The sequence below is a fragment of the Sus scrofa genome, chromosome 13 (genome assembly GCF_000003025.6).
Source record: "Sus scrofa isolate TJ Tabasco breed Duroc chromosome 13, Sscrofa11.1, whole genome shotgun sequence".
NCBI classification, from domain to species: Eukaryota; Metazoa; Chordata; class Mammalia; order Artiodactyla; family Suidae; genus Sus; species Sus scrofa.
Window position 1 is genome coordinate 8,357,374 of NC_010455.5, and position 23,236 is coordinate 8,380,609.

The window sequence follows — 23,236 nt, forward strand, 5'->3', positions numbered from 1 at the left end:
CAGCTGTAATCAAGAGTGATTGATGGTTGGGACAAAAAAGTTGATTATCATGACAAGTTCGCTGATGCAGAGAAAATAAGCTCTGCTTGGGAAATGGATAAAACCTGCTTAGAGACTACCTCCTGAAACCTTATTATAAAGGAATCTAAGAGAAGCCTTAAAGTTATACAGACGGACCTGATGTCCCAATAAACCTGATAACCTGATAAGAATAAATTTGCCATACATCCATCTTTGCAGACACCTAGGTAAAGACTTGAAAAGCACACGTAGGCTCAATGAAAAGTAAATCACATATTCTCAAATGTTATGTGTGTGATTCTTAAAAGTTATCTCTCTGCCTCCCAAAGTATCCCTGCAAATCACACTTGGACAGAGAAAGTTAAACGTTCACAACAGAGCATGCCTCCACTTGCCCTCCACAACTCCCTCTCCGCAAAGCATGAGTTCCCCAAAGGACTGCAACCTTTACCACTATCAGATTCAATTTACATCAAAACATAGATTTTGACTGAGACAACAGATCCCAGAGGCGGTAGTTTGCATTTAAAATGAGGTTTGGCAGGCTTGAAAAAGGTGAATCTGGGCCAGGATGCTGGGTGTCAGTACAGTGTTCTAAAAGAGTAGCTAGCTCATGCAGACATTCAAAGACTATGAAGAAATACATCCCTCTTTTCAAGTTCTGCTTCTCATGTTACATAAGAAATTCTAGTAATGTAACTCTAATGTGATGTGCAATTTATAGCATGCCTGTACAATTTCAATCTCCTTAAGCTCATGATAGTACCAAACGGACATTCTGCCACTAGTCATTCTAAAAAAATGGAGTGTGAAGAAGGTAAAATGAATGGGTAGGTACACTTTCTCTATAGAGAGATCTTTGGCCATGTGGACACTTGAGAAAGGTACATATATATATATTTCCATTTCATCACAATTGCTCTAGTTACTACAGAGAATAGGACTCAGCAGAAGTGACAATAACAAACAGCAACTTTTAGAAAGGAAACGTCGACTTACAAAATATGCACAACCTAAAAGATCAGAGTTAAGCTTTACTCGTGTAAAATGAGGACTATAGCCTGGGAGGCAGCATATCAGATAGTCCTGAAACCCTGCTCCAAAGAGATAGGGAGGAAAGTCAGTATATATGTGATTTTAGTGAAGCAGGAGACACATGCAACCAAACACACATTTTAGTGAAGGTTGGCCGCTCGTCTGGTGAAGGTTACTGCTGGTCACAAAGTGCAGATGTCACCATGAAGCATTTTATAACTTTTCTAGATACAAGGAGATGCAAGAATTGGGGTGATTAAATCTTCTGAAAATATCTAACTATCTGAAGACCTGTTCTGCCAGCTTTCCCAAGTGCCCAAGTCACCTACCTCACTCCTGATCTCCACATGAGCTCCTTTTGGGGTGTGTTGAGAGTCAGCAGCTGCAGTGGCTCATGATTCAATCTGTGTAGAGGCAGATTTTAAGTGCCATCTCCAGTTAACAGAAGTATACAAAGGTCCAAACCCCCAAATGGCATAAGAATGAACAGTAATGTAAGTTATGTTTCTTTCAAATTCCTTTGTTCCTCTGTCCTTCTACTCTCCTAAGTGTCCAGGGCTCTGGTGAAACTGATGATTTATGAAATTCTAAAATAAATTATAGTGAAATATAATACAAAGGGCAAGGGGCTGACAAACAGTGACTATCATGAACGGAAAGGGAAGAACAAATTTTGTTTTTGAGATTTTCAATTATTGGTGAACATTTATCTAGTTGCTACTTTTGGTTGCTACAAGCTCATTAGTGCCTAGTAAAACTTTGACAAATGTATCATATATTTGTAAATCTATGTAAGTCTATGTAAATGTATACGTGTATACTGAAAGACATACAAAACAACTGATGACATTTATGTGAAATAGGTACATAAAGCAATCTCTGGGCAACTAGGCTACATCAAGGATTTTATTCCATGGCTAATAAAGACCTCATCAGTCAAAAAGTTATGAGATTGCTGGTGTGCTTCAAAATCGTCAGGGTAAAATCATAAAGTTAAAACAAAGGAATTTGGACAATACTGATTTTTTTTTTCCTTTCCAAATAACCTAAAATTCAGAGGTTGCTACAAGGCAAGTCTTCCAAATCATAAGAACCAGTGTATAGGCTGTGTTCAAGTCTAACTCCACTTATTCATTTCATTTCCTTTCAAGTCATGTGAAATTCCATTTTTCAGGTATTAGGGAACTGATTGCATAGGATAGGAATTCCACATTGCAGAGGGATCAGAGGCACTGGGGAAAAAGCAACCTAAAATTCCATTTTTTATCAAAACATAGCAATTATTCTAAATGTTCTTAGCAAAGCCGCAACTTCAACTACCTTAGAGAATCCTATTTCTACCTTCATTTTCTCGTTAGGGCAATTTCAAAAAATGTTTATGGGAGTTCCTGTTGTGGTGCAGTGGAAACAAATCTGACTAGTATCCACAAGGATGTGAGTTTGACCGCTGGCCTCACTCAGTGGGTTGGGGATCCAGCATTGCCATGAGCTGTGGTGTAGGTCACAGATGTGGCTTGGATCCCACATTGTTGTGGCTGTGGCTGTGGCCAGTAGCTACAGCTCTGAATTGACCCCTAGCCTGGGAACGTTCTTATGCCACGGGTGCTACCCTAAAAAACAAAAAACAAACAAAAAACTGGCTCAGTGGGTTGGGGATCCAGTGTTGGCTCTGGTTACAGCTGTGATGTAGGTTAGATCCCTAGCCTGGGAACTTCTTTTTTTTTTTTGTCTTTTTTTTTTTTTTTTTTTTTGCTATTTCTTGGGCCGTTCCCGCAGCATATGGAGGTTCCCAGGCTAGGAGGGGTCGAATCAGAGCTGTAGCTACCGGCCTACGCCAGAGCCACAGCAACGCGGGATCCGAGCCATGCCTGCAACCTACACCACAGCTCACAGCAACGCCGGATTGTTAACCCACTGAGCAAGGGCAGGGACCGAACCCGCAACCTCATGGTTCCTAGTCAGATTTGTTAACCACTGCGCCACGACGGGAACTCCAAGCCTGGGAACTTCTGTATGTTATAGGTATAGCCAAAAAAAAAAAAAAAAAGTTTCTCAAAAGAAAATCATGGACTTGCAGAATAGACTTGTGGTTGCCAAGGGGGAGAGAGGGAGTGGGGTGGTTGGGGAGCTAGGGGTTAATAGATACAAACTATTGCCTTTGGAATGGATTAGCAATGAGATCCTGCTGTATAGCACTGGGAACTATGTCTAGTCACTTATGATGGAGCATGATAATATGTGAAAATAGAATGTGTACATATATGTGTAACTGGGTCACCATGCTATACAGTAGAAAAAAAATTGTATTGGGGAAATAACTGTTTAAAAAATAATAAAAAAATGTTTCTAGTCTTGAGCACTTTACCCATTTATTTATTAAACATTTACTGAGTGATATCTAAGACTTGTGGTGCTTTCCTAACATTAATGGGCTTCTTGTCTCATCTTTGGGGACCCATGGACAGCTTTTAGTTCATTTAATTGGAAATGACCTCTTGCTCACCACCTTCTGCCCTCCTCATCACATTCTGTCTTTCCATGCTCTGCCCATGCTTAATCCTCTTCTCAAACTCTGCCTTCAGTTGGTGGCATCTGATCAGACTCAGCAACAGATTCTCTATTGCCCCCACCCACTTCAATACTTAACAGCGATAGCACTACCCTTGCCATGGTTATCAATTTGGAAATATGTTTCTAAGTTCTGGCAATCCATACTACTGTCAATCTAGCAATGAGTTTACTACTGGTATCTCACTTCAGTGTTCTGTGTAGAACTTAAGCGACCAATTGTCTTAGCTGAAAACTGTCAGCTGACACCCATGCAAGTCTCAAAATAAATTTCCCTCAGGGCAGGCCTCTTGCTACAAGATGTAAAAACACTAAGCTGGGATTTAGAAGCCTGGTTTTCAGTCCTATTATCTGTTTTGATGGCTTAGAGACCTTGAAAAAATCAACTAATATGCTGGCTTTGGCTTTTCCATCTATACAATGGGCAGAATGATACCTTAGACATCTCTAAGACTTAATATATAACAATTCTCTGTGGTGCGCACAGTATTAAATAGACATAGGAATATCTCCCTGATTACTGCAGGCTATGTACACATCTCCTTGTCATATCCAAAATCAATTTTCTTTCTAGACCTTCAAAATCAAATTTTCCATGTCTAGGAGAATTCAATAGAAAAGTGAATTCATTCATTTTTCCTTGTTTATAAAGAAAAGCCCAGAGAAATATGGTCTCTTTCATAATGACTTCTCTCTTCTTAGTTCCTTCCCCCTCCTTCCATCCAGAGATGAAACTCGGGGATGTCAAAGTCCATTTAGAGTCCCGAAATGTCCCAATATTCAGGTTTTAGTTTTTAAAGTCTGCAAAAGAAATACACGGCTTAAGTAGAACTGGCTCATTTTCTCCTGAAATCTCTGTCAGACCCAATATTTCTTGTTTGCTCTTTCTAAGTTTTGTTTTCTGAAAATTCCTGGCAGATCCTCATACTCCATTCAAGAATTAGCAGCAAGCAAAACTGAGGGGTGAAATGGCCCAAATGCACACTCAGAGAACAGGCTCCAGAGCGAGTGCTTGACACAGGGATGACCTTGCAGCCCAACTAAATCTCATCAGGTCCCAGGTGTATCTCCTCTTGTAGGGTAGCAGGATGGCTCTGCCCTAGAACCTCTTTTGAACAAGAAAAACCGCCCAGTGGGAAAGCCACGGTGCTCTGGCCAATGCTCTAAATAGCTCTGTGAGTCCTGGAGACAAAGGACACAGTCTTATGAAAGAGGTGTTTCAAAGCTGCCTGAAAATTGAATTTATAACTGGGTTCCTCTGTAGATCCTTTGGGATTTAGCAGCAGCAGCGACAGACTTAGAGAGGTTGAGAGCTTTTAATAAATGCGGCTTTGTCTGGGACAAGTGGTTCCTGTCATTTTTAAATGGTAAAAGATAAAGCTTTACCAGGAGTGGGCACTTCAGATCTTAACACAAAGATACACTGAATGTAGATGCTTTCAATAGAGTGATACCCATAACTACTTTTCTTAAAGAGAGATTTTTTTGTCAAAGTTCTATATTTCTTTTTTTTAAATACGTGATTTATAATGTCGTGCCATTGTAAAGTGACCCAGTCATATATATATATACATGTATATATATATATACACATATATGTGTGTGTATATATATATGTATATATATGTATATGTATGTATATATGCATATATATGTATATGTGTATATATGTGTGTGTGTGTGTATATCTCTGTATATACACACATACACACATACACATTCTCTTTCTTATATTATCTTCCATCATGGTCTATTCCAAGAGACTGGATATAGTTAGTTCCCTGTGCTATATAGTAGGACCTCATTACTTATCCATTCTAAATATAATGGTTTTCATCTAAACTTCTATATTTCTTAGAGTTAATTTAACATTTGAAGAATGAAATAATTATAACTTTATTATTTATCCCATAAAATCAAACTGGACCTTTCCATTTCATTCACTATAGAGTTTACAATCCAATTGTCTATATGCTGTAGTTATAATCTTTATAATGTGGCTGTATGGAAGGCCTAGTCATTTTAAATGAGATGATTGTAGAACCAGTAAATTCAACGAGAGCCCAAGGGCAAGCAGCCAATTAAGAGAAAACAAATCCAGATGACAGGTTGTCAAACTTCTGACTGGATGATTTTGCTACCATTTCACTCAGCTGCTCCAGATGCTATTTTCAGGTCTGGGGTTAGATGCACACCCGCCCATGCATAGATTTGTATTAACCTTTCTCCTAGGATGCACAATAAAATGCTGAAATACAAATGAGACAACAATAATATCTGTGAACTTTCCTGCACATGCTGGAGACCAAAGACACGACAAGAAATAGTCAAGAAATAGTTAGAAAACTGCAACTGAGGTCTTCAAAATACAATTTTTAATTGGGGAGGGATAAAATATGCTGTTTAAACATCATAATAGGAGGGTAGAGGCAACAATCCTTTTTCCTCTATAAAACTTAAGCATCCTTATAAAGGAAATTTGGAAAAGCAGAAGAAGTAAAAGAATGGTTCTTCCACTTCAACACATCCACCATTAATTTTTGTCTGTCTCTCCATCTAAGAAGGTATTTCCTGTAAATATCAGCTCCCTACAAATAATATTGATTAAAATATTTAAAAGATGTATCGTAGAAGATGTGGTACATAAATATAAGGAAATACTACTCAGCCATAAAAACGAATGAAATAAGGCCACTTGTAGCAACATGGATGGACCTACTTACTTAAGTGAAGTAAGTCTGACAAAGACAAATACCTTACGATATCACTTATATGTGGATTCTAAAATATGATATGAATAACTCTCTATGAAACAGGCAGACTCATAGAACAGACTTGTGGTTCCAAGGGGGTGGAGGGAGTGTGAGGGAAGGATTGGCAGTTTGGGGTTAGCAGATGCAAACTATTATACACAGGATGGATTAACAACGTCCTACTCTATAGGATAGGGAACTATAGTCAATGTCCTGGAATAGACCATAGTGGAAAAGAATATTAAAAAAAAAAGTGGATGTGTGTGTGTATGTATCTATCTATATATATGTATAACTGAGCCATTTTGCTGTAACAGCAGAAATTAACACAATATTATAAATCAACTACACCCCAATAAAAAATAAAAATAAAAGAGGTATCTTAGGATACGATGTTAGAGTACAATTATCTAATTTTGGCCATTTGGGAGGAAAATAGTATTCCTATTAGCATCTTCACTGTTACATTGCCATTATGGACATTTTGATGGAGATGTGAATTAAATTCAGATACATTGCTTAGTTTCGCTACATTTCTGGGTACTAAAATGCAGAACAACAATAATGGTTTTTAGTTTATAAGACCATGGGGAAATGCATCAAGGATATTGGTGATGATGCCAAGGATCCGCCTTTGGAGGGGCCTGGGGCCTGGAGGTAACGTTAGGTGACATAGGTAATGTTATCCCCTCAAGAGACCACTTTCCCTCTGGTTCATCCAACAGTCCCCTGAACTAATTAATGCCTGACAGTCCTGAGTCATAAAGAATTTGGGACTGGAGTATGGGTCAGTAATTTGCATTTATATTTCAATTTTGCCATGTGTTTATGGCTGAATTATGAGTGTGATTGAACAGGAGTGATGCCATTTGAGAGAACTCTCAGACCCACTGCCTAGCCTGCAGTGAGGATGAAAGGCCACAGAAGCTCTGAGAGCCCCAGGTTAGTTCCACAAGGGAAGAAGTCCTCAGCCTCTCTCTGGGACGGCTGGACCAGGGCAGGAAACACACAGGATGCCATCCACGCCATTGTTATAGCATATGCTGGAACGCTGGGGAAACTTGCTGCCCTACCTGGACCAGGTGAGGCAGAAAGAGCTTGGAAGTGGATGCTGACCCTGCATGGCCAGCCTTGGAGAGCTTTTTACATTCTCTACACCTCAGTTTCCACTGTCAAATTAGCAAAAGTTTTCTTCTGTCTTTAAGGCATCATGAAACACTATTTTAGGGACATTGATGATAGTGACTGATGGATGCTATGCTACAATTTTATGATTCCTTAGTTGGGGCCCGAGGTCCTATTTCCCAGTCTAGAAACAGCCACTGAGTAATCATTCACGTAATAACCTTACATCCATGCTAGCTCTGCCGTAAGTTGTCTTTGAAAGGCACACTTACTAACTTGTCCAGGCCAATGGTAATTTATGCTTATTGAAAGATGCTGATAATATAATTGGATAAATTACAACCTTTCATTTCTTAATTGGAAGCTTTTTGCATAACCCCTTGTGTGTTGCACATAAATGTCAAGTTTTTTTTTTTTTTCTAAAGAAAAGCTGTCACCAGGAGAAGACGATCTGATTTAAAATGAATATAATATAATGTACCACTCAGAAAGCTATCTGCAGGGCCAAAAGTGGAAAAGATACTGTTCAGGAAACAGGTATGGCATAAAACCAAACTACAGAGTTTATAACATAAAGGGTTAAAGAAATAAATAAAAGCTTAGAGGGAAAGGAAATTGAATTTTCATGATGCAGAGATGAAAAGAACTACAAGCTATTATTTTCATTGGAAGAGGAAGAAGCTTTGAAATGTAAAAAGGTTCATAAGGCAAAAATACTTTCCTATGTGAGAGAGGATTCAACCAAGTATACAAGCGAATTACAGCATTACTTTTCCAGACAGATTCTAGGTTTAGGAATGGAAATAGGAAGATGATTTCCAGATTTACCTGGAAAGAGCAAAGAGGCAGCTCTATTGGGACTTAAAGGTTTTTCTTGGAAATAAAATGAGATATATATATGCGTGTGTGGGTGTGTGTATGCATTTTCTCTTTATTTAGAGTCTATTTTATATATGAATGGATGGATGATAAATTCAATTGATCTTGGCATTCAGAATTAAATATTTCATAAAATTAGTAGTTATGGATAATGACCAGTCAATAAATAAACAAATCTAATATATTCAGCACATTAGTTCCCCTTTATTGACATGACATCATAATGCTACAGAGATATTTTGAAAGTCTCTAAAGTGTTCCCATTCCTCTATTTCAATTTTGCAATAATTTTATTTTGTTCCTAAATTATAGTTAATATGTTGCTATAATTTATAAACTCAATAACATTGGGACTTCTTATTTAAAAAATGCAATTTAAAAAATTACCACTGCATAGGGAATTTATGTTCAAGGCTCAAGAGAAGGAAAAATGTAAGAGCAGTGAATTCGCAAGTATCCAATTTATATAGACCAAAGTACTGGACCAGGTGATTAGTATCAGGTGGTCATGAAATTCAGCGCAAATCTGTCAAATAGCCACTTGAGTAACTCTGATAAGCAAGATAATGATATTTAAATCCTAATCCCTGGAAACTGTGGGTACTTTAAGTGACATGACAAAGGGGATTAAATTAGCAGATGAAAGTAGGTTGCTCAATGGCTAAATGTAAAATAAAAAGATTATCAGGATTATCCAGGTGGGGCCCCTGTGATCCCAAGAGTCCTTAAATGGCAGAAAAGTGAGAGTCAGAGTAATTCCTCAAGAGGAGAACTCAATAGGCCTTGTTGGTTTAAGGAAGGAACAGAGCAGAGTCATAAACCAAGGAAGAGGGCAGCTAGAAGGAAGCTAGAAAAGAAAGGCAAGGAACCGCAATCTCCCCAGAGCCCCACAGAAACATCACCCTGCTGACACCTTGCTTTCAGCTGCCTGAGACCCATTTCTGAGCCCTCACCTCCAGAACTATAAAAGAATAGAGCTGTGCTGTTTTCAACCACTAAATCTGCGGCAACTGTTACTACCACAATAAAAGATTTATACAGTAACCCTCTAATGAGCAGTCAAGCCTGCAGTTACTTAGTTACGACCCAGACTGATAAGGTGTCAGTCCTCCAAATACCTTGGCTGGTTTCTTTCAAAGAAACTTAAAAGCAAAGTTTTCTCTGAGAATGAGAAGCAACTGTCCCTAATAAATATATATTGATTCCTGTGTCACCTTGAAAATTCATTAGCAAAATACATCACTACTAAGGAAATAAAATTAGATTTCATCTGAGAAGTATGCAATCTTCTTAATATGTTAATAATCATATATGGGAGTATAGCATGTTTCGTAAAACATACCTGACAATATTCCTAAAGTTTTTAAATATGACTTTGATATACACCTACAGGATTAGTAGGAACACTCAAGAAAAATAAAGGACCAATTGTCTTGATATGGTGAGTTACCCATCACTGGGAAAAATCAACCCAAAGACTTGTTTGGAGGTAGGAGATGGTTTTCTTACATTTAGTGGGAGGTTGGGTTCAGTGAGTTTGAACACTCTTTCTTAGGTTTTGGGCTACAGGAAGTTTTCTTAAAACAGAAAAATATTAACAGTGAAATTATGGCAGAAGGGTTGATATCTAAAAGAGCCCTCATTAGATGTAAGAAGCTGGAAACACAGCTCCTGAGAGGCTTGTGCAATATTATCTGATCAGTTCCAAAGTGAAATATCAAATAGGTTTTAAGAAGAAAAGGAGTAAAGAAGGACACACTTAAATAACCACTATGGAACTATATGATTGATTGCTGAGTGTTTGCAAATGATCAAAATTGCAACTATTGTGTTCAAAACTTTCATTTGCATGGTGAGAAAACTCTTTCTTTTTTTAACAATAGCTGGAAGAGATTATTATATAACATTCATCCTTTGAAAATATTTTTTAATAAATTAAACTACAGTAAGTTTCTTAAAATCCCAATCAAATCAAAGTGCTCAATATTAAAAAACAAATAACAAACCAAAATTTAAAAAAAAAAAATCCCTTCAAATGAAATGCTGTGTGTTTAGAGGATTCTATGTTACAGGAACAAATACCACTCAAGCGTTCTGCAGGCAATCTCATCTTTTCTTTTTTAAGCCAACGGAAGGAATATTATAAAATTACCTAACGATTGTTCTGGTAGGTATGAGTTCATAAGACAAAAGCATTCCTTATACAAAATGAAATGTTCTCACAGAGGAAAAAAGCCACCTTCTTTATGTCCCCTCTATTTCTTGTGCCTGATTATCTTACATGAAACCATCATCATCAAATCACCCAAGGGACCCACTTAGCCAGGGTGATTAAATACTGGAAGGTCTAATATCTTCTAGAATCCAGATCTGTTTGGTCATCTCCACACAGCTAATCAACTTAGGGCAAGATCTTGGTCCCCTAGAGGGGTCATTTGGATAGGATGGCGCCCCTGTTTGCCAAGAGTGTCAACAAGGTGTTCAATTCTTACCCCATCCAAACCAACATTCCTTTTCTTTTCTGTGTCTCAGGACCAACTCTGCACCAAAGCAGGTGGAGGAGGGGTACCAGTAGTTTTCACATTGGCCACAAGCCAAATTGGCTTCAGAATGGTGAATCCAAAATCCACACTGAGCCTTAGAAAAGGTATGAAAGCTGTGGCTAACTCTCTGTGAATAACCTGCAATGCCCTGGTCAGGTCCGCTGTCTTACTCTTTCATGTTCTCCACTTAACTTTTACTCTCTAGGTGCCTGAGTGTTTTGAGGTCTTTAGAACCTCTATTAAAATGCTAATACTTCTAGGTCAGTGCTTTGAGACCTTACACAAACATAGTTAAGGTCACAAGAGCTGATCTGGCATTGGGAACCACTAAGGTGGGCAAAGAGAATTGATAAAGCCAAAATCTTGACCCTGAAATATAATCTCAAACCTACCTTGTTTCAGAGATGTGATTTATGGAAAGCCTCACTAGTCCTAAATTTGACTATTCCCCCAAGGCAAAGTGTATTGTCTAAATTTATCATTCCCAAGAGACTAAAGAATTCCATTAAATTGCAAGCACATAAGTTTGTTCAGGTATGGTTCTTCTACAGTACATAACCAAACATAATATGATAAACTCCAAAAATTAAAGCACATAAGGAGTTAAAATGTTAACTTTGAATTTTGACATGCACAGTTATAGGAGAAAAACATTTCAGTTATCTCTTCGGCAAGATTAGAACAGCATAATACACTTTTTTTTTTTTTTTAGTAAATACTGAATGATAAACTTACATCGGAATTAAATCTCAACTGGCAAATGTTGCATGATATGATTTGCTTTCTTCGATGAGGGAGAGGAACCCCGAAAGTATGATTTATTACAGCTTTCTGAATTGGGTCCATCTGTAATGAGAAAAAAACATAACAAATAGAAATAAAGCTTGTCAGTTCCATTGGAATGTTGCCTGTTTCATTAAAGAGCCAATCTGCACAGCTTCAATCTACTGCTCACATTATAAAGAACATTTTTATTCTAAGAAACAGCATTTCTACTTTCTGGGAAAACAGACAAGAAGCCAAAAGCTCAGTGTGATAAGGAAATGATAAATGTAACTATTAGTGTCTGCATGCTAACCGTTTTTCTCATTTAGGATCAACAATTGTCTCAGTTTGATAATCCTCAAATACAATTAAAGGTTTACCAAAACTCCTGTTATTGGGAATGCCAGCAGTCTTACATAGAAGTGAGTGTATATTACTGCCCCAAATGGACTTCAAGACAGACTTAGTCGGATGAGCAGCTATGAAAATAACTTAAGCCCCATTAACCAACATTAACCTCATGCTATGTTTGCTATCCTTTCTGCCTTAAAAATATAGTACAGGTTTCCCCTGCTGTCTGAAAGTAGAAACAACTACCTTAAAACACATCTTGCTAATGGCTGCACAAAGTAAATCAAGATAAAGCATAGGTGTTCTCAGATACCATTCAAAGCCACAGAGGCTTGATGCTACGGTTCTGAAGGTAAGTTCCTCGGGATGGGGACAGAGCTTGGTGACAGCCAACCTTGCTGCTCAGGTTAAAGCCACCTCTATAAGGGCTACTGTGAAACAAAGGCTGAACACTATTTTTGTTGTTTGTCTTTTTTTTTGTAAAAATTAAAATCCTCCTCAGATTTCCTTCGGTTATCATAATCAATGTAGCTCTTTGGTAAAGGGGAAATGACATAGAACCTTAAAAAAGCAGACGTTACCTATATACAAATCCTGCTTTCTAAGAGGTCAAACAATCATTTCAAAGCACCTAACATACACTGCTCTCCTGTGGACATGCTACTGGAGATTCAGAGTGTTGAGGCAAGAGGTCAGTTTTCTGTCCTCATCTCATTTCCAGAACAGAACAAGGGACACCCAGGACCTAATGTCAACAACTTAGCTCTGAGAAAATTTAATGTCTCCTCACTAAGCTTTGTCTCAGGGTCCACAACAGTGGTCCTACAAGCGAGCAGGACCTTATGGGTCTTCCCAGAGCAGAACTATCCCCCACACCCCTGCCGGCCATGTCCTCCACCTGCCTTTTGTCAGCAGAAAAACTTTAGTCAAAGAAAGCATTTAATCAGAGGAGTGAGAAATTGCAGAAAGAAAGGGAAACCATCAAGCCAGAAAAAATAATAATAGTTAAGCCATTCAACAAAGGAGGAACAACCTTTAGTTCCCCCTCAAGGATTATAGATAATATCCCAAGCCATATCCTTTGAGCTGTTTTGCAGATATAGAAACTTCTATTAGGTGGAAGAAGTTAACTGCATGCTGCCCACCAGCATGTAGACCCCAGATTGGTTGGAACTAGAAGGTTGATAATGTTGACTCTTGATTACCTCACCACCAACCCATCAGAAGACTTGCACCACTTGATTACACACCCCACAACCATCCTCCTTCACCCTGTCCTTAAAAACCTTTGCCTGAAAACCTTAGGGAGTTTGAGTCTCATAAGCATCAGCTGCCTGGATTCCTGGCTTGGCTCCTGAAATAAAGGCTGTACTTTATTACGACCTGGTTTCACTAGATTGGCTTTCTTGTGCACAGTGAGTGGACCCAAGTTTGGTTAAGTCACAGTTCCCAACTGTTAAGAGTCAGATAACAATTTTGATCTGCTTCTTAAGATTTGTGCGACCTCTTTGCTTATCTGCATCTATCTCTTAAGGTTGTGATGAAGTTTAATCATAATGATTCTTGAATTTATTTAGGAAGTACACCACCGGGCACATTAAGAAGTCAGTACGTGTTGGGTATTACATTTTCTCTTTTGCATACATGTGACAATCAATGTTGATGAACCTCACACTCCTATAGTCATTGCTGACACACTTCCATTTCTCACATGGCTAAAAAACATTTCAAAATGATTTCAGAGTTGTACAGAGTCATCACTTCTGTTGAATGCCTAAGAACTTTGGAACTCATGAGTCTTATCAGACACAAAGTTCTTACAGGAGTTCTCCAAATGGATTAAGCCAGCTCAGAAATGATGTGACACACACACAAGCAAGAATGTGTCTGTGAAATGGGATCTAAATACTCAGCTGCTGTTATACATAATAGTTCATTAATTAGCCGAAACCAGTCATTGATAAATTCCACCTCTTTTTGGGTATTTCAAATCCTCAGAAACAGTTAACTCATCAGCTGTCTTCATTCTAGGTAGGATAAAGGCCCTGTCTATATCCACAACTATCTATGAGGTTGTTTAGGCTATCTTCATGTTCAGTTCTAAATAATAACAATAACAGCACCAACAATAAAAATAATAGTACTCAGCATTTATTAAGTGCCTTCCATGTGGAGAGCACTAGGCTAGATGGTTCATTATTATTGTTATTAAACAGTTAGGATCAAGAAGAACATGAGTTCTCGGTTTTATCTTCCATCATCACGTTACATTTTTATCTGACATTAATTCCAGATTCTGGATGAAGCTCAGCTGTCCCATGCTTTTTCTGGTCACTTCCAGGTATTAACAAAATCTAGGATTCCCTCCCCACTAGTGAATTCTAGCATACTCTCTTTTTAACCAGTTTTAAGTATGTTTATACACAATAAAATTCACCAATGTTAAGTGTACAATTTGATGAGATTTGACAAATAGATATAGTCTTAATAATTATCACACAGAACATTTCCATTATCTGGAAAGTTCCCTCCTGCTCCACTGTGGTCAGTCCCCGCCTCTGAAAGCATTGTTCTGCTTTCTGACACTATATTTTTCGCTTTTCTTGAAATTCATACAAAGAGAATCAAACACCACATGGCTTTCTGTGTCTGATAACTTTCTTTCAGTATGATGCTTTAAGATTCACCCATGCTATTGCATGTATCAGGAGCTTATTCCTCTTTTATTGCTGAGCAGTATTTCTTTGTATGGATATACCCAAATGAATTTATCCCATTTGTCAGTTGATGAACATTAGAATTGTTCCCAGTAAATTCTATAACCTTTGCAAATCTTAATAACATAATCTGAACTCACTCTTAAATTCAGTTCAGCATCTTAGTCTAAACATTAAAAATTAATTTAAAATTATAGTTTCTTCTTCTTAGCTTGAACCTGCTAAGTTGACAATGCTAAGGTAACAATGTGAAAGCTCATAGGGATTCTTCTCTATGTATACCGCTAAATCCCCTACCCCAGTTAAGTCAAACTTAACTCAATCCACCTCACCCCTGCTTCCTCAAAACCAAAATGGACAATGTACAGAATGTGAAAAAGCCTGCAGCCACACAGATGTGTAATTCTGGGATGCTTCAATAGCCCACTTTCTGCTTCCCAGCTTCTCTCTTATATTACTTTTTAAAATGTCAACACAAGGCTTCTATGACCACAAAGAGAACACTGGAGGATAATTTCCCTCTCAGCCAACAGCTAAAGAAAAAAAAAAAGCTGCAATTCTAAGGCACTGATTTAGAGATAGTAGTCTCATCATGTTCTGCTGCATCTAAGTGCACAAACAGGGTCCATTTCTATTAGGAAAAGGTGAACTATGCCTATATTCCATTTAGGGATCCCGAAGTCCCCTTGTATGATACTTTGAAATAAAAATGAACTACATATTTACATTGAAGATGCTCTCTAAAAACACAGTGTTGAGTTTTTATCATATTTTGCAAGTAGCATATTATTTTGGTCTTTCAGTAACACCAGCTCACTTTCAGTGACCACATTCAATCCAAATCTGTGTAGGAAGTATTTTGAAAGTAGACACTTCATGCAAATGTGACATATTCTCTAGATTTAATTCTTTTGTTTGAATTGAATGTTGTTCTGATCACCATGGCTATAAAACCAAATTTCAAAATGCAAAGTAGAGACTATTTTATCTCCTGGTATACTTAAAAAAAAAAATAAACTGATTTATATTTAAATGATGGATTTCACAACAATACTTATACTACCAAAAGTAATTATCTTTTATTATTTTAGCGACCTAGTACAACAAAATGATAAAAGTTTAATGCCTTTATTAATGAATGAATATGTCATACTCGCCTCTTTAAAATACACATCTATAAAATATATATAAAACCACTTATGATAAGGAATTATAAAAGGACAAAGTTTAAATAATAACCAGGTCTATGGTTAAATGCTTAATTAAATGATACCACATAGTATGTAACCAAAAGGAGCATCCAACAGCACAGTCACTTTGATCATTTTGCTCAAACACATCATTATTTACCATTATAATAGAACATTTTGTTCAAAAAGAAAGTCATATATGTTGGTTTTCTATGAACCAGTAGATCTGTCTAAATAATCACACCTTATTGTATGTATGCATATTATCATTAGGAATTTGTCTACAAAATCAGTCTCAAGAAATGAGAATGTGTGCAGAAAAGAAAAAAGGGGTTCTTGGAACAAATAAATTGTAGAAAATCTAGGTACTAGAGCCTGGAAATTCACAGTACACATCAAATATTAAATTTTCTGAGGGTCCTACAGTAAAAATACCTACTTTGGGTAAATAATTTTTAAATTAATATAACTAAAGCTTTTGTTGTTTTCTTTGTTTTTAAATTTAGCATCCTTGTTCAATGACTACAATTTAAAAAACAGTGCTCTGGGAAAATAAAATCATTATAAAAATACAAATAAAATGTAAATCTCTGTACGAAAGTCGTCGTTAAATTAAAAATATATAGAAATCAAATCCATACATTTCACTTAACCCATTGGGCACTGAATTAAAAACTAAAAGAAATGGTAAAAGCTACATGCGTTTTCAGAAATACACATTTACTTTCTAAAGTAGGATATTTTCAATGCTAAACTTTTCTAAATACGGTATCCAAACCCCCAAAAAAATCAAACAAAGAAAGGTAAAGATGAATATACTACCTATTGATATGCTTACCCAAACTCTAGAGGAAAATTCAATTTCAGACTCAGCCTAAGGCCTTATCTAGAGCCAAATGAATATGTTTTCCTTCATTTCAGGTTTAAGGATCTTTGCATTTCTCTTCCAGGCCTAGCTATTCCCTCCTCTCCCCCTCTGGGCATTCTGCTAAATTGATTTGTAAATGAGTGACCTGGGCCCGCTAGATTCTCCTTCCTAGGATGCTGTGTATTTTTAGAGAGGAGGAGGCTTAACCCTGAGTTTACACTTCCTGCTCCTAGAGACCTACTCTCTTTCTGTACCTATTATGATTGTGGCTGTCAGTTTTCAAATCAACGAATAAGGTCTTAAATGCCAGGGAGTTTAGAAGTCAGAAATATAAAGGTTGTCACTTCAGGCTGGTATTTCTAGATAACAATCGTCAGTAACAATAATTCTAAAGGTTACACTTACAGGCACTTACTATGTGTGTCTATAGTTATAAGCATTGTCTTGAGCCTAATGACGTAGTGAGAAGCTCTCAAGACTCCTTGCCTAATATCACACAAGTAGTGACAGAGCCAACTAACACCCACAGCTTCCCAATCTGCTCCCCTGCCTCCATCCAGGCCCATGATAATGCTTTGAGATACTCCTTGTCCTGGATATTTATGACCCTGAGAGATTTATTACATCAACTATGAATTAATAAAATTTGTGTTTATATCACTTATATCCATACTTTAGAAAATACTAATAAAAAATTCTAATAATGGCACTCTTCCAATGAATTTGTTCATTTGGGAAAAAAATGGCAACTTTTGTCCTTTCTTAAAAAAAATTTTAATGGACATACAATTTACATACAAAAAAGTGCTACATCTTAAGTGTATCATTACTTGATCTTTTTAAATATGTGCCTACTCCCATGTTATCACCACCCCAGTCAAGACACAACATTTTCAACATTTCCACTTTCTATGAGATTTGGGTTGGTAGGGAGTTTACTAGGAATATCAATCATTCAAGACCAAGTCACAGCTCTGAGTGGGGCTGGGGGGATGTGGAATAGAGGTGCACATGAAGCCTCGTGGCTTCTTGGCTTTTGCCAAAGCAAAGAACATGGTTGTGTTCATTTAACAAAGAAATTCATTCTCCTAAGGCAGTCTTTTCCCATTAATTTCATTCATCAAGTCAAGCTCAAGTCTGTTAATCTGATAAATTTAAGGAGGAAATACAAGTCCAAGTCACATAAGTACATTAAAGACACAGGCAATTTTTCAGTGCACCAAGTTTTCTCTTACCTTCAAGTCATTTGCACCTTCCTCTTCCTCTGTTTTGAAAACTCTTTCCCCCAGGTTTTCTAGTTCCTCTCCCCCTGGCTAATGCTTACCCACTTTGGAAGACTGAAATCAGAACTCATCTCTGCTTCCAGAATTCCTAGCTGACTTCCTTCAGATGGGTCAGTCCCTCCAACTTTGCCCTCACACCATCTGAAGATTTCCCTTGTCTCTTTTGTGTCTCCCAACAGAGAGAGAAGTCAAGACAGGGCTAGGTCTCTTCGTTTCTTGTATCCAGGAATTAGCAGAGTGGCTCCCACTTAGGAAAGGGCTCGACATGTACCTGCTGAGTTGCTAAGTAAAATGAATATTATTGAAGTCTAATAATAATTCTATCAAAGGAAGTCTTGGTTACTCCATTTTGTTCCTGCTTCATCTGAGACACCCTCCTCCCACAATCCCCCTTTCCTCTTCTCCCCGTAACAATTTGTTTCAAATTAGCCAACTGAGAAGAATGTGCACCCTGACCTGACCAATGGGAAGGGGACAGATATACCACCTGCTTTAGGGATAAATAGGCGGGTCTTTCTTCTGGGCGTGTGCTTTGAGCACTCGTGCCCTTCTGCAGAAGTAAAAAGCCTTGTCCACATCTCCCTGTGTTCCCGTGTCTTACTTTCTGACACTGATGATCTGAGCAGTGGTCACTTTTCACCAACATAATCAAAACTTAACAATAGCCATGAGAAACATGGGATTCACAAGGGAACTTAAGGTTTAAGGGATGGAGAGAGTTGATTAGAAGCAAAGGTATGGGGGAGTTCCCGTCGTGGTGCAGTGAAAAGGGCTCTGAATAGGAACGATGAGGTTTCAGGTTCGATCCATGGCCTCACTCAGTGGAGGATACAGCATTGCTGTGAGCTGTGGTGTAGGTCACAGATGCGGCTCGGATCTGGTGTTGCTGTGGCTGTGGCTGTGGCTGGCAGCTGTAGACCCCTAGCCTGGGAGCCTCCATATGACGAGGGTGCGGCCCTAAAAAGACAGAAGACAAAAAAAAAAGAGAGAAAAAAAAAGAAAGCAAAGGCATGAGGATAAGTGACTCCAGGATACAATAGGGGATGTTGCATACGGAAGCTCTGAGTAGGGTCTACAAATGCCAACCACCAAGCAGAATTTACATACATTCGTTTAGTAATTCACTTATATACGCACAGTCATCTGAGCAATGAGGCAATGGTTGATCAGTTCTTTGTACTTTACATGCCAATATCAGTCCATTTCTCCATCAAGCGTCTTCCTAGACAAAAGCTCTGATCAGTTCAGGAGAAGCTGATTTTGCTCAGAAAACCAGTGCTTAAACTTAAATGAGCAGACATTTGGATGCTCTCCAGCTACTCAGGACATGTCCAAATGTAAGAGACATTTCACTGTTGGAAGCATTCTGCCATGGCTATTTTCCCTAATGCTCTAGGAGTAGGCTAATAAAGTGAAACACAGAAAGTTCCAAGTAAAGGATGGATGAGCTTGAGGGGCCCTTAAGACATTATTTTTCTTAGAATCATTTATTTGCTCAAGCAAATGGCCTTTAACCAATGTACTGTGGTCCTGTCGAGGAATGCCCACAGCCACCTGCCCACTGAGATTTTTAAGTGGACATGTGGAATCATTATTGAAACAGTATCTCAGTTGTGGATGTTTACTCCTGGCACACATTTAGAAATCATCTAGTTGCGGCACTTTCAGTGGATAGTGCAGGGGCTATGTTTTAGCCATGTTCTTATCCCCTGCCATTCTCATTCCTTTCTCTGGAACCCACTGAGCCCTTAATATATATTGAAATTTTATGGAAATATCTCACTTTAGAAATGAGAAAAGCTATCCCAAGGGGGGGGGGTGGAAGGTCGGAGGAAAAAAGGAAGGCAAGAGGGTGATTTCATTCTATTGATTGGTTTTTTTTCTGCAATGATGTTTTTTTTTCCTAGCCAAAAGAAAAGCATTAAGTTTCTTTAAAAGGAATGACTGTTGCCTGATCACAGTTAGCATCCTGTGAGGAAGACTCCAGTACATCATTTGGACGTTTCAGAAACCTTGTTATCACCATTATGTGGATGTAATTTGACTTAAATGCTTTGATCAGAATCCCATTTCTGGCAGATTTAAATGGCAACATCTCTTTCAAAGACAGTGAATGCCTATGAGGCCTGCCTGAGCAAGAAGTCAGGTTTCCCAACTGTGCTCAGGCTTGGTCTCTGAATAAGGTCTAAGTGATTAAGTCCAACAATTTCATAATTGGGATTCCATTTACACACAACACTCCAGAGAGCATGGCAGTGTGGACTGAGCTGGAGAATAATTCCAGAAATCCATGCTATTACCAGCTATACCAGAACTCCACAAACACACTTGGCTCCTTAGCAGGTCACTGAAATCTGGGCCAGATGTTAGCATCTATTGTATTCTGAGGTGAAAAGAAAGGTGAGGACAAAAAATTCTTTTGTACATAAAACACAGACAGCTGACTTGAACTGATCTTTTCTTAATCTGAAATTAGGTCATTTCTACTTTTCTGTTGTTAAACTCCATTCTTTTTCCAAGTCATAATGCTATTAAATGGATGGATGGATGGATGGATAGGTGATATTCTGACTTGAAACAATTAACACATGAAAGTGCTATACTGATTGGCCTTTTAATACTTCCTTTTAAATATTTAACCATGTACAAGTTTCCTAGGGCTGTTATAACAAAGCACCACAACCTTGGTGGCTTCAAACAACAGAAATTCATTATCTCAGAGTACTGGAGGTTAGAAGTTCGAAATCAAGATGTTGGCAAAATGATTCGTACTTCCTCTGAAATCTATAAGGAGAATTCTGCCTGCTTATCCCCAGCACCTGCTACTTTGCCGGCAATCCTTAGCGTATAGATGTATCACGTTCTTCCTGGCTGTCTCTATCTCTGTGTCCAAATTTCCTCTTCTTATAAGGATCCTGGTCCTGTGGGATTAGGGGCCACTGTACCGAACTCCTGTTAAGTTGATTACCTCTGTAAAGAGACTATTTCCCAATAAGGTCACATTCTGATGTACTGGTAGTTAAGACTGGGACATACCTTCTTAGGGGGACATGATTCAACCCCTAACAAATCGAATGGGTAATATAAAAATCTACAAATCACTGTGAGATTTTACTCAGGCACTAATTCTAGCACTTCTTGATTAAAGGGGAAAAGTCAAAATGGGTTTTCTTGTTTTAATGGCTAAAAGGCAAAGTCTGAACAATCCATGGGTCGCTGAGAACATTCCTTTTCTGCCTTCTCCCTAACATGATCAATTTTAGCCTCCAAGAGTCTTGTGATCCCCAAGAGGAAAAAAAAAAGGGGGAAAATAAATAAAGTTAATAAGTAGAAATATACATGGAGATGAGGCTCATGGAATTGGAAAAAAAAAATCTACTGGTGAGCCTGTACATAATTTAGATGAGGTGCTTTTTTGTTGTTTAAAGTTTTATTGAAGTGCAGTTGATTTACAATGCTGTGTAATTTCTGCTGTACTTCAAAGTGATTCAGTTATACATGTACACATATTCATTCTTTCGGAGATTTTTTTCCCATATAGGTTATCACAGAATATTGAGTAGAGTTCCCTGTGCTCTACCGCAGGTCCCTGTTGTCCATCCATCCCATATACAGTGGTGTGCATATTGAAATGTCACAAAATGAAAGTGATAAAGTCTACAGGAAAATTAAGTAATGGCTCATTGATATGAGCTATGTGAGCAATTATCCTGATTTTAATTGTTATGTTAAATTAGAAAATACATAAATTGGGAGGTACCTGTTTTTCACTGTACCTTTTTTTCTTGATCCTTTACTTATTGTTTTTTTTTGTTTAAATCACCATTTAATGCCTTTGAGAAAGTTTAACGATGGGTGGGATGGTTCTTTTTAAACAAATTCCACCTCAAAAGGTAATTTATATAATCTCTTCTAGCATGAAAATTCCAAGATAATAGATATATATATGGAATTAAGCATGAAAGAATATCCTTGCTTGTCTTTATATTTTGTGCAAAAATGAAAATATACATATACGTCTGTGCATATGTCTGTGTGGGTATACACAGGTATACATATTACTTATGTAGCAATTTATGTGCCAGTATTTATCCACCAATTCTAGACATACAGTTTCTCACTCTTTGGAATTGGGCAGGACTCAAAGTATTTTGTTCTGTGTTTGGGCTAGACTGGATAGTTTCTTGAATTATTTTACTTTTCCCTGTACTGAAGTATTTGTTCAGTAATTTACACATACATTTCCCCCTGTCCCCCTACAAGTGGTCCACATGCCTATTTTTCTTAGCCAGTGATGTGGAATTCAAGCCATTAAGGGCATTTTATGTTGGCAAACACTGCCTCCATGAACTAGCCTAGGACCATGTCTCTGGATTCATTTCCTTTCCTCCTTGTCTCTGATATTTCGCTCCAGTAATAATAGATTTGTTGGCAATTTTATATATAAGCTGGTGTGGTTTATTGCCTCCTTATCTTTTGTGAGGTTCTTTCCTTTCTCCAATCTTTCTTACAAATGGCATATGTAATTCCTGCCTATCCCTCCAAATGCTTTTTTTCAAGAGGATCCCCATTGGACCCTCAGTAGGCAGGGCTAAATACCTCTCTTCCTGGTCCTCACAATGCCAGTACATTCTAAGGTCATGTCATATACTATCTGACACCCAGATATTTAGCTTACAGTTCTCCCCTCCCTAAACTGCAAAAGATATAGTCAGTTTTATTCATTTTTAAAACAAAACAAGTGCCTGAGGACAAAAAATGTTCAGGAAGGGTTTGTTGTTGAAGAAAGTAATTAGATATGTACAAGGACCACCCATGCTGCTATCAATCATTTTAAGAAGAAAGTTGGCCTAAGATATATAACACTTGGTTGAAGCCATGCTGTCCAATTTTGTAGAAAATTTGCATTGTCATCTGAGGCTGACTGTGTTTGGGGGGATCTTGATGTAAATATTCAAAATCAACTGTATATGTAAAAATGCATACCATGTGTTTATTAGGAAATCGTTCTTAACCCTGGCTGGATACCGAGAATCACCCAGGGAGCTTGTTAAGGGTACAGAGTCAGAGCTCCAACACAAGGCGTATTAGTGCAAAGTTTTAAAGATTCCATGGTGGAAAAAACCTTGGTAATAGAA

At 37.9% G+C, this 23,236-nt stretch overlaps 1 protein-coding gene across 4 annotated transcripts in view; it reads right to left on the bottom strand.

Moving 5' to 3' along the window:
- ZNF385D (zinc finger protein 385D) overlaps positions 1 to 23,236 on the bottom strand; it is a 979,895-nt gene that overhangs the window by 122,640 nt on the left and 834,019 nt on the right. For 3 of the 4 annotated variants that reach the window (XM_021069745.1, XM_003132072.5, XM_021069747.1), the window contains one exon: positions 11,660 to 11,770. The exons of the other annotated variant lie outside the window; for it this stretch is intronic. In XM_021069745.1, the coding sequence (XP_020925404.1) occupies positions 11,660 to 11,770 (111 nt within the window). The remainder of the gene's footprint in view (positions 1 to 11,659; positions 11,771 to 23,236) is intronic. 4 annotated transcript variants of the gene reach the window in all.